Source organism: Brachionichthys hirsutus, chromosome 5 (assembly GCF_040956055.1).
Source record: "Brachionichthys hirsutus isolate HB-005 chromosome 5, CSIRO-AGI_Bhir_v1, whole genome shotgun sequence".
Classification (NCBI taxonomy): domain Eukaryota; kingdom Metazoa; phylum Chordata; class Actinopteri; order Lophiiformes; family Brachionichthyidae; genus Brachionichthys; species Brachionichthys hirsutus.
The window spans coordinates 2,281,612-2,294,594 of NC_090901.1; the positions used below are offsets into that span (position 1 = coordinate 2,281,612).

At 42.8% G+C, this 12,983-nt stretch overlaps 1 protein-coding gene across 1 annotated transcript in view; it reads right to left on the bottom strand.

Moving 5' to 3' along the window:
- Window positions 1-10,881, bottom strand: part of LOC137894131 (voltage-dependent calcium channel subunit alpha-2/delta-1) — a 38,368-nt gene extending 27,487 nt beyond the window's left edge. Inside the window, exons 1-6 of the mRNA XM_068739605.1 lie at window positions 10,793-10,881; window positions 7,024-7,105; window positions 6,684-6,800; window positions 1,224-1,283; window positions 1,089-1,124; window positions 73-202 (exon numbers count right to left, since the gene is read on the bottom strand). Of these exons, the coding sequence (XP_068595706.1) occupies window positions 73-202; window positions 1,089-1,124; window positions 1,224-1,283; window positions 6,684-6,800; window positions 7,024-7,105; window positions 10,793-10,881 (514 nt within the window). The remainder of the gene's footprint in view (window positions 1-72; window positions 203-1,088; window positions 1,125-1,223; window positions 1,284-6,683; window positions 6,801-7,023; window positions 7,106-10,792) is intronic.
- Between the last annotated feature and the right edge of the window lie 2,102 nt (window positions 10,882-12,983).

Below are 12,983 nucleotides of genomic sequence, written 5' to 3' on the forward strand. Positions count from 1 at the left end.
TGCGCTTACAGTGTCAGCTGTATCCATGGTTACCACTTGGGTTTGTGTGTGTGAGAGACAGTGTGTACTCACATCCATCATAGATGTCAGTGGGAATGTGGACAGCCGTGTGGTTGTGATCAGTCAGGCGTTTAAACGATGGGTCTTCTGTAAAGTCTGGCCGAATCCTGTATTTGCTTGCCTCCGTTTCATTTGAATCCACCTGAGCGAAGCAAAGACTAAAATCTGACTGTGGCTTTAAGATATCGCACACATCTATACATTGTTTTATTTGCTGAGGTGTCAATGAATGCACAAAAGAGATTGCAGATTGCGATCAAAGCAGAGGATCTCAAAGTCGGTCTAACTATAGATCCTCATCAACTCTGATGTAATAATGGCAACCCTGCACTTATCACATCCTCCTAGATCGTTTGACAAAATACGGCATCATCGACCATATGGTTAGTGATGTCTCGCCTCCCGATCATTCACGGTTGGGAAGAGTACCAGGAGACAGCCAGATTGTCTGTATCCCTTTAGGAGATTTATAACTCCTACCAATCTTTCACCAATCTACTCCGATGAGAGCCGCACAGGGACGCAGACATGCGAAGAACAGGATGATGAGACATGGAGGAAAGAATGCAGGAACGGGAAAGAGTCTGGGGACTGAGGTGCCTGGAGAAGGAACAAGGGGGGGGGAGTGTGAACAGTTGCTTCCTAATAAAGCAACAGTGTAGCCAGCTCATACATCTCATCTGTCAATTAGAAGAGAAACATGGCAGAAACCTCTTCACATGAAAAAGAGTGGGGGGAGGGATGATAGAAAAGAATCTGGAAGAAAAGCTTGGAGCATCGGCAAAATATGGAGGGATAGTAGTAAAAAGGCTAAGGCAATTATAGAAAGCTAAGGTGAAAGAAAATAAGACATGAAAGTGGCAAATAAGAAGTGCAAAATGGAAGACGGAAGATGATGAGGTGAAAGGGAGGACGAGAGAGAGGGAGTCAATGAACATGTCTGACTGTGACTGTGTGTGTGTGTGTGTGTGTGTGCAAGACATAAAATGGTAGGACAGTAAACAGTAGGGAGTAGAAACCACTCTCACATTGTCCTTTGCGTTGTAGTAGGCAATTTCGCCATCCTGTAAACAAGTAACAAGTCACACAGAAGCACAAACATCATCTCATGGACACTTTAGGGTGTTACACAAAGAACGGAAACATTTGTGTCTTTTTGCTACCTCAAACTCGTCTTTCCACTGATAGCGCATCTGGAAGTCCTCAGCAGCTGTGGCCAGTTTCTGGGGAGTGAAATATTCCAGGGATTAAGACTGGAAACCGCATAAGGTATGTCGCCTGCATAGCATTCAGTAATTACAGAAAACCCTTGGAGAAAAAAAAGTGCATGTCTAAAAGGCAAGATGGAAATCATAACAGAGGCCGATAAAGGATTATGATTTGCTTAGGGCAAAATGAAAATAGTGGGAAGAGTAGATCATTTATCATAATTGAAAATTTACTAAACAATAAGCAATAAAAACAGCCAGCACAATCTGAGCTGCAGGTATTTATCACTCTGGGAAGAAATAACTGCCTTTACTGCTCAGTAGATTTCAACAGAAGTAATTATACGTATATTACTGAAACATGAGTTTTGAATTGAATCTTGTTTGAGGATACTGCCATGTGCCTGTGCATTAATTTTCACTTGATAAGATTTCCTAAAATACATTTGACAATCAGATGACACCAACAGGACCAGAGAGACCCATTCAGCACTCCCCTCTAATATGAAATATGCTTTCATAGATTGTATTACAGAAATTGTATAAAACCGAAAACCAAGGCAGAACGTTTTCTGTCATTTGTGTTACATTTATGCATGGGATTATGGTGAAATTAATGGCACCACATGAGATAAAAAGAAAAACAAATTCTCATTTAAACTCAAACCAAAGTCGTGATTCATGTTTTCATTCCATACGGATTTCAAGAAACAAAAAGATATACGATAATGTGCAGCAAAAGAGAAAGCCGGAGCAGCCGTCCATAGCCATCCTGAAAAGGCCAAGTACAGGGGGTCTTGTCATGAGATGAATGTCAACTAATGTTACTCTAACATCGCACTGCATGCGTTAACATCACTACTGAGTTTTAAGTATACACCCATAGCCTTTCAAAATAGATTCAGTTTACTTAATGTATGTGGTATGTGCAGCATCAAACATATAGGAGAATAAACATGGATTTCAGATCCTCCCTCTGTTTGAGGTTTCTCCCATGGCATGACATTTTATGCGACGTGATTCACGCTTAGGCAACAGCTGTTCGATACTTTACACATCATGCATCTTACTTTAGCAGCAATTCAGCTGACATAAATGGAGAATATCCAGCCACAGTATTTTGTGTCTCTATGTCCACATGTGCATGCAAACCCATGCACACACCCTTCACACACACACACACACACGCCTCCTAGAAGAGTAAGACCGACAGGGTCGTTAAAAATTCATGACAAGGCTTTGACGAGACCCCCCCCCCCCCCCCCCTCCTCTGGGAAACACGGGGGAGGGTAAGGAGGAGTGTGTGAGGAAAGGATGCCTAATTACCCTTCTTCTTCGTTCTCTCTTTGTCACACATGTACACACAGAGAGGCGTTACCAGACGACCCAAACAAAGCAATGCCACCATCAAATTCCACAAAGGCTGCATCATGTGACGCGACCATTCTCTGAGGTGAAGGTAACCTCTCGAAACAGCATTGGGGTTAATTACAGTGCTGCTACAAGTCAATGCTTCTGATGAGAAGCCAGCATTACTCTGTTCAAGCGACAAATTTACCACGACAATAGTTTACTTAATCGGAGCACAGAGCGCATTCCCTGGAGACACACGTACTCATTAGTCTCCCTCTCACTTATTGCAGCAGCGATAACCCACCTTCACACCATAATGAGTTCACTCTGTCTCAGAATGACCAATGGAGACCTGAGAAGCGCCGCCGCTCCCCTGCAGACAGACTTCACGGGGAAGAAGAATATGGATACTGGGAATTGGATAAATAGATGCAGAGAAGCGCAGGGGTTTTCAGAATGTGATGCTTCAAAGGGAAAAATGGACCGGGAGGAGAAGGAATTCATAACAATCCTGGACATAATACTAGAAGGCAAAGTATCCACTACTATCTGCATGTAGCATTGTTAATAGATGCTTGGTGGACATAAAAGCGGCCCAAAAACTGCTGTGCCTATCAATATTCCAACAGCCAGTGACATAATAGTTCTCATTTCATGCACCTTGCACCATTCATGCAAACTGATGTATGAGCTCTGCAGCCTTTGGGAGTAAAATAACTTTAATAGCTGACGATAGTGCAGGATGGCAGCAGAGTCCTGCTAGCGCCACAGAGAGGTAGCTCTGCCATGCCCTCACAAGTCTTGGTTGTCATTCTGCCAGGGCAGCCCAGGAGCCCACCGAGCATTTAGTGAGAAAGCAGAGTACAGCTTAAAGGATAGACAGGGAAGATGAGACGGGCTCCGTTAAACCTCACTGAGCCCATCAGACTCTCTGGTGGTGTGTGTAGTGTGTACGTGTACGTGTGGGGGTGGAGGTGGGGGGGTAGAAATAAGTGTTTCTAAAGATTCCACACCCTTGAAATCAATGGACCATTCAAAGCAGACTGTCTTCTTCCCCAGGCAATAGTAACAGTCTAAAGATCATTAACAGCCACATCCCGTGTGGCTGTTCCTAATGTGGCCACAATCATGAAGGTTGTGTATTTGTTACAAGTCTCAACTTCAAGACATATCAAGAAAGTAAAAATAGGGGAGGTACAATGAGGTAAGAAAATAGGGATGGAGAAAAAAGAGAGGAGTCTGAATGGGGAAAAGGAACAGAAAGATTTCTTTCATTTCTGGGAAACTAATGTTTTGAGTCCCTGTACAATTATTTTCTCTCGTTCTGTAGGGGGCGCTGTGAGAACCATTGTGACTTGTTCTCCAGGCCTAACACATAACCCCCCACCCACCCCCACCACATACACACAAATAGAAATGCCATAAAAGAGACACATGCAGACACCTCTTAACATTATCAGCACAAGGAAGAGATGGGAGGTTGAGTAACATCTGCTACAGAGACTGGGATGTGTCTCTAATTGTATCAATGCCTCTGCTCATCACAGTATTACACACACACACACACACACACATAGACAAACATAATCACATCTTGCGCTCATTATTATAGCATCTTGACAGCAGGCAGGCAGAATAAAAATATGCTCTAACCCCAAATTGGACGACTGGAGTGAAATTTCTTAACTCATCCGATCATTGTATCCTGGTTACATAGATGTAACACTGAATGGTACATTTATGGACATGAAGCGTAGATATATGCCATTGTCTGTGTGTTTCTGGGCATCTTTGGAGACAGCAGTTTGTTGATGAGGGACAGGGACATGGGAATATCATTTGAAAATAGGACAGCAAATCTCAGTGAATGAGTGCCGCTGGACATCAGGCTCCTCATCTAGTCTCATGTAGGTTCAGAAACTACAGGATCAGAGCATGCAGGGAAAACGATACACAGCTCAGGGCAGGCAGGATGGAGGATATTGATCCAGAGGCTGGTACACTGGAGGCTAGCAGGCCAGGGATGTGCAGGATGGAGAGCTAGCAGATTGGGAATCCAGTTTGTTGCTAACTGTTAGGGATTTGGAGGAGCATAGATTGATGATTAAATTCTGCCAATTGAAGCAGCAACAAGCCAAGGCTTATAAGAAACCTATAGTGTGCTGCCAATGACAAAGCGCCATCCTCTGTTCAATGCTGATATTTTGACAGCAGATTAGAGGCCAATGAATGGTATTTGCTAAATACTAATAAGATAAACAATGTTGCATCTGCTGGCTCTTTTTTTGTTTGTTTCTTTTTCCAAAGATTTTAAGGCAAGTGAACGCAGAGGGTACGTAACCTCGGCCTCGGGGGAGGTAATAATGAACCCATCATTTAATTTCAAGACTCAACTCAAGCCAGTGCAATAGAGTAAGACGCGGTACATGTATTTGTAAAAGCACACTTGTGTGCGTCTTGCCTGCACATATACTCCTGATCACGTACATATCAAAGCACACACTCACACACAGCACCACACTACCGCTGTCCTGCAGGAGCTTTTCTGGTGCTGGGTGAGGTATTACTCTCAGTAATGGTGTGGACTGGCCCATTAGTCACTGGATAGAGCCCTTTACCCCAGGAGAACAAAAGTAAACTGCCTACACACACACACATACACACACACACACACACACACATCAGATTGTTTAAACAACAACTGCAGCAAATAACATGAAGGGCTGGTTGCTGGTAAGAGAGAGACGTGGACTGAGAACAATACCTTGTGTGATATCAGTTTGCTTTCTGTCTTGTCCACCATCAATGAATGGGTTTCTAATTATACAATGTACACAGATAGCAGGAAAGACAAAGAGAAAACATGGTGGGACTGAGTGATGGAGAGGTGAGTTGAGAATTTAGCTCAGGCACATCACATACTGTAGATTCACTATTCACAACGCTCTCTCTCTCTCTCTCTCTCTCTCTCTCTCTCTCTCTCTCTCTGATCTGTCAATCCTTTCTCCGCACGCAATGTTCAATATTCATGTTTACGTCCACAAGCTAGCAGTGGCTTATAGTCTATTCCACACACAAGTACACTGCAAATAAACAAAACAAAACACTGCTTTTGCAGGATTACTGCCACTCTCGTAACACCCCCGCCCCCCTTGTGCAAATGTGAGTTTGTGAGTATTCCCGTTGAGTCAAGAAAGCATTGCAATAAGTTTGTTAAAGCAATCACAAAAGGTGTGTTGCTATCCACAGCATCCACAGCATCAGACAACAGAAACAGAAAGACATGTTCATGCTCTACTTTCTTCATCCATTCATTCCTTCTTTCATTCATTTTTTATGTTTAACATGATAATTTTGTAGCAGCGTGCCTTGAGGTCAGTCGTGGGTAATAATGAGGCTCACAATTCACTAAAAACAAATGAGCAGCGATTGATGTCTGGAGGTTGGATGGATCATCAGCATCAAGCTGGCTGAAACCCTCCCCACCACCAAGCACTCACCCGTGACACAGTAAAACACGTTGACCCAAACACAACCGACATGTGTGACCACCTCCGCTCTTCTATCACTGGGATAAAACACAGAGGACAGTTTTCTCCTGGCTGCTTACGCATCGGAAAAACGATAAGAACATCAGGGAGTTTACAGGGAACATACACAAAACAGACACTTGGCAGGAGATGTGTTTATAAAAATGCATAAACACTCCCACTTCATTACTAATAAGACAACAATGAGGATGCCTTATAAAGGCAGAGGAAGCAGTGCTGTGAACTCCCTCTGAATGCATGCAAACAGTTCAAACATCTGATACTGATGAACATTTCTGACCCAATTCTGTTTAAAGAGGGAAGAAAGGGGGTGAAAGGGGGAAAGACTATCCCCAGGGTCAACATGCTTACTATCCGATTGAATCTTTCAAGGATTTGCTTTTACTCTTTTGTGTATGGATATAAAATGTACAAACCAACTGGCTTCCTCAGCACAGATTTTTTTTTTCCCCATCCAGAAACGCACCATGTAAATGTGCAGATGGACAGCAGGTTCTGGGGTGAGGCTTACCTCCAAAGCAGCCGCCCTCTTCAGCAGCAGCTGTTCAATCTTTGTGGCTGCTCTGGCCACCAGCTCTTCTGCATCATTTTGTTCCACAGTGTACAAGTGCTGGCTTTGCTGAAAAATCTAGAGACAAACAGATGGCATATGTATCACGCCATGTAAAGTCATGCCCATGATGTAGTATTTAAGAAATGTCCTGTGACATAAATGTATGTTCCATACAAGATGTAAAGAGAATAAAACTTTTAAATAACTCAAACTGAGTCAAGCTGACATTTGTGGGGATGCAGAGACATTCTGGGGCTCTTTCTTTATGCCTGTGTCTTTAGTATGTGTGGATTCATACCTCAGTGAGGCTCTTCTGAGCTGTGGCCACATCAGCCAGGGTGACAAGCTCCTTCTGCATCTGATCAACCCATTCTTTAATCCTAGGGAACAAAGCAATCCACACACGTAATGCAGGCGTAATCCTTTTAAAAGACACATCGCAGACATTTCACAGTGAAACCTGTTAGCTATGAAGACCATCGACATACACAGGGTGAAAGGAAAAATAAGCCAAAGACCATTACTCTGATAGGTCAAATGAAATATCTTCCAATCACTGCCAGAATCACCAGGAACCAATAGAAATCAGACACATGGCATTGCAATAAGATAAATGTTGTGTCTTGTGACACAACATGTTGGACACACAAAAACAATAAATAAAATAAATAAGAACATGGGCTTGTGTGTTTAATTTTATTTCTATTTTTATCTCCGCTGGCAAGTTTGATGTTTTTATGTTCTATATTATATTGACTTGACACGCAAGACTTTAGCTGGATGTCTTCCTGACTATTATGTGAAAAAGTTGTTTCGCTTTTGACAGCATTTTCTTAATGAGTTACTACCGGTAATCCAGCAGTTCATAGGTCTATAAAATATCTGTCCCACCTGAAGGCAGGCTTTGAGCGCCCACTAAGTGTGTCTTTGTGTTTCATTATTGACATAAGATTACATTTCAGGATGGACAAATCGCTGCTGGCCGACTGTATTCACGTTGAGAGTGGCTGATGCTTGCAAACAGTTCTCTGGATGCATGAATGTTTTCCTCTTGAACTAATGGAACAGCAGAACTGAAATAAGCTTCATATATTCTTGACATTCTTTCTATCTTTCTTTTGGCTGGACCATAGCATCTCCCTTTTGCCCCAGTGAGATGTCAATACACAGTCCACAAATGATTGACACCTTGCAAGGCTGCCGAACAGGTTGGGTGGGAAATCCCCTAACAGCCATTTCAACATTTCATCGCCCGTTCATTAGCTTCCAGTGAAGTTCAACCTTGTTGTTTCCACATCTAGACGAGCCCTGCACGGCCAGATCTCTGACCTGCTACATCCTTAGGTCTCCAGTCTCTTGTGATTCCCGACCAGGAGTTACTGATTGGGCTTCACTGGCTGAAAACTCTGAAGCGCTGCTTCTGACGCCAGAGACTGCTCTTCCAGGAGAACTATGTTGTTTATTTGTAACTTATTTTTTGGTATTTTTTGTGTGTGTGTCTTTGTGTGAGAAGCAGAGGCTTGTCTTTCCAGAGTTTAACTTCTGTTCGCGGCACTGATAAATGGATGTGACACACACACTGGTGCAATGTGTGTGTGAGGATGTGTTTTATTGTGTGTCCATGGGGGTTTTTTTTCTCTTCAAACCTATTTAGAATATTTTGTTTCAAAAGCTCAGCCCAATTATCTTGATATAATATCAGGATATAAGCCATTAACAGGAGGATTAATACAAGCGTTCGCCATCGTGGGATACAAGAATCTCACGTTTGGGGTGCAACATCTACGGTTCCATTACCTTTGAAATAGTTCCACTTGGATCTGCGGTTGCATCCCTGTTGAAATTCTATAGAAATTGGCCTTTAATGGTATCAGTATGATCCTCAGGCATAGAACATTTCTGCACTTTCATTCTTTTGTCTTAATTCATTTTCAATGATCCCTTGAGGTACCAAACATGCATTAAGTGACAATGCTTCTCGAAAGGCATTAGGAGTGGCACACTCTTTTGATTTGTGAAGTTTTATCTCCTCATGAAATTGGGAATAATGAATTAGGTTGTTGCTATTTCTATACAAATATTAATTATATTAAATTCATTGAAGCGTATTATCTTATCGCGATCAAAATATTATCACAATGATGTTCTTTCAATCGATAAAATGAGACAGAAATTCGGTGATGGCAAAACAGTAATAAAAGTAGATACTTCTGAGCTGAGGTAGCAAAATGTTTCTGCTCTGGTTGCTGGGATAAGATTGCAGCAGCCCCTGGTACATCGCTGGATAATTAAACACATACACATAAACACGCACAAATGGAAACTGGGTCAGACACTGCCCCACATTGTTTTTCAGACACAGGAAGAGCAAATGGGAATGAAACAGAAAACAAGGCAATAAAAAAAAGAGAGAGACATAATGTTGTGGCGCTCTCACTCAGGCTCCGGAGAGAGTAATGAGCTGCCCAGAGTCTGCACCTCGGTAAGCATCTGTGTTAAACTACAGTCTAATTACACATCATTATAGAAGCAAAAACAGAAGGGGCCCAGTCCAGACAGCTAAGAAGTCCGGGACACGGAAACACAGAAGAGGGCAGTTTCCCAGAGAAAACGGAAACATTTCCCTGAAAACAAATCCTGACGTCAAACAAAACAAATTGTGGGATTTGAAGACCTGAATATAAGACTCATCAATTAACTGTTTCTTCTTTAAAACAGTTTGACTTGCGCTTATTTTTTCAGAGAAATGGCTGTGAGCGACGGCAAACGTTGAGGGTGTGTGCTTGTGTTTGGGCACAGTTCAGTTTCTCATGGTATCCATCATCACTGAGAACTCTGGTTACCCCCCCCCCCCCCCCCCCCAGAATCTTCTTTCTTTTCCTTTAGCCCCTCTGTATTTCAATGAACACTCCGGTCAATAAGAATGAAGTGAGACTAATTACAATATATTGCACCTCCACTCACTGCTGCTGACAGATTGAGAAAGAAGAGTGAAGGTAAATCCCCCTCATTAACAACCAAAAAGTTAACTGTGTGTCGGGACTCGGAATTTAATTGCAGAATTTCCAAAATGTAACATGTGCTGTCAAAAAGGATCAAGAACCCAGAACTCTGGCTCCAATTATTATTCAATGGGGCACAGTACTCTCAAAAAGGCACTGTTGCCTAAAGCAATGTTTGTTAAGTTTCGGTTCCCAATGCAGTGGGATGCAGGAGATCTCACAGCCTTCGTCACAGAGCCCAGGAAACAGCCTCAAATGTGTTGGTTTATTTTGCCCTGAAAAAGACAATATGCAAGTCCAATATATATTTTTTCCATCGTTATTTACGGATACGTCTGGAGCCCTCCTATTCATAAATGCTCGGGATCAGAGCAGACGTCTGCTGTTCATTCCTCCAGGAGCTCCTGCTCTTCAGAGCTTCCCAGCCCCTCAACCCTCCTCTCACAAAACTCTGCCAAGTCAAAAATCACTCTATGTACATTCTCAAATTGCGTATATACACTTTTCATTTGTTCAATATCAGGCTTTTTTTCAAACACAATAATTATTTTCAATGGACAATATTACTTTAGCTACTTCAATATATCAAAGTTCATCATTTTTCTCATTAAACAAACAGAAATTGCCATATATTGAAATTCTGTTAATTCTGGTATCTGATCTTGCAGCAAGGAGGTCGCGGGTTCGAATCGGTTGGATGAGGAATGGATGGAATCAAACTCTGAAGCCGTAAGGACTCCAGACAAGGGACAACTTCTGTCATTTCTCACAGGGGCACAGGACCGATGCAGGTAACTTCTTTGAGAAGCTGTCACTGCGCTGCTGGCCACTTTAATTCACTGCGTAAAGGAGCCAACATTATAATCAGCGCCTGAAGCGAGCAGCCAGAGAAAGACGTAGTGCCTACTCTAACCCAAACCTCTCCCTCCAGATGAACGCTGGAGCATGAATGAAATGCCGCCTGCCCAACTCTTAGCGTAAAACACAAGCTGCACACCCTGAGTGCTGACGAAAGGCATGCGGAATGCAAACTGCTTCAAATCGGATTAAAGCGGCTTTACTTACATGAGCGACGACGGAAACTGCGACGCAAAAGAGCCATCCTGCCACAACAGTGCCCAAAACAGGCAGGCTCGTACCAGGCAGGTATCCATGATATTATCAGGGGAGATTCCCCGACGCGCGTCAAAACCAAACGAACGCCGCTTCCCGTCGGCGGTGCGCACAGGCGGCGGTGCGCACAGGCGGCAGATTAACGGACCCTGACGACTCCAATCTGTTCACTCGGTCAACAGGAGCTCGAACAGGTACTGAAGCTGGATATTCATCACCTATCTCCCTTCGCTATCTCTCTTTATCGCTTTCTCACGCTGTCTCTCTCCCAGAGCCCCCCCCCCCTCCTCCTAAAACTCGCACATGCTCATTTTAGCCTGATAACTGTTTCTTATTCATTTGTAAATGTATCTATTTGTATGTCCGGATCCATTAAACGTGTTTTCTTTCCCTCAAGGTTATTCGTTGTAAAATAAAAATAACCCCTCAGTAAAGAAATACTTGGCACACGGAGGGTCTTTCTAGTTCCCACACACACATGACCACATGCACACTGAATACTGATGCAAGCATGTGTTTGAAATGCTTTGCAACCTTTCACTTTATGTGGGCTGCGGGGGGGGGGGGGGGGGGGGGTAATTGAGCGGCTTGAATGGCGCAAACTAAGACACTTGATCAGTAATTCTAGTATCTTGAAACTACCCCACATGGGAATCAGCCCCAGTTCTGTGACAGTTTCATTGATTGCACACTTATGGTATAAAATCGTATTTAAATATAATAAAAAAAAGGTATCGTAAAAGCCCAATAAATCTCAGCGGTATAAACCAACCATTCAAGTTGCAAAGAGTGAATTTGAGAATATGTGCTGTGCATTCTGAAATATTTATGGATTAATACACCGTGAGGAGGCTTTGGGGAAGACTGAGGACAAGATGGAGAGATTGCTTCCATATCGGCTGACCTGGGAACGCCTCGGGATTCATAGACTGTTGCCTCCGCGACCCGACCTCGGGCAAGCGGTGGAGGATGGATGGAGATGGATGGATTATACACCATGAGTTATTCTAGCTTCTGCATCTAAAATCACAGTTTCTCGTTATTGTATTTTAAATGAGCATCAACACTTTGAAATGACTAAATAATTAAATAAAGTGAGAATGTAAACCGACTGTGTTCATTCAGGCCTGGAGGGAGGGCAGGGCATCACGAGCAGGATGCTTTGGGATTTGGTTATCAATTGTTGCTTGGCAACCACACACCATCACTCTCATCTCTCTCTCTCTCTCTCTCCAGCCCCAACCCCCCTTTTCCTCTCCATTCTACAACTCTCCCCTTGCTCCAACCCGATTGCACTGATGCTCATCCCCCCTCAGTTTCTCAGCTATTCTCAGGTCATCCCTTTACTATGTGCAACACGTGACCCTCACTGCATGCATCCTCTCACATGACACCGTTCTCACGTTCTTTTCCCCAAGCAGAACAACAAACGCACCGTTAGAAGGGATTGAGAAGAGTCAGTGACAGTTTAGAAGAGGTTCTTAACTGAGCAGTGTGGAGGTGATGGACAGTTGGAAGCCTTAATTCTTTTCAGATATCACAATCCAGCTCTCCTCACACATAGTGCAAGAAATACATTATGTATATAAAAAGAACACAATCAAAACGTATGGCATCTATGGAATGTCTCTCAGACTGAAGCCTGACAAAATACTACATTGCATTATGAGACCAAAAATAATTAAATTGAGTTTATAATCAATTTGTTTGAGCAGAAACTCAAAATGCAATATTTTTTGTTAACAATTTCGCAAGTGGTGATTATAATGTTTAAATAATATTTTGCATATTAATGACTAGGCATATCCTCCTGGGACCCAGCCAGTTAGCATGTCCTCTGTAGTGGACATTTGTCCATTACATATGGCATGCTAACTGGGTGGGTCCCAGGAGGATATTTTAAACTTTTAAAATACAAGGTCAGGAGGCTGATCCTGATTTCAGGAGAAACAACAAACTCGCAGACATAAGCGTTGTTTACAAAAATGAGGTTAATATAATGTCTCATTGCGCCCCAGGAGAAGTACACCGCGTAATAACAGCAGATAGATAACACTGCCATCTAGAGGTTATTTAGTAAAATCACAATCACGGAGACACATCTACACACATAATATAGATCTTCTTAATATTTATTCTTTAG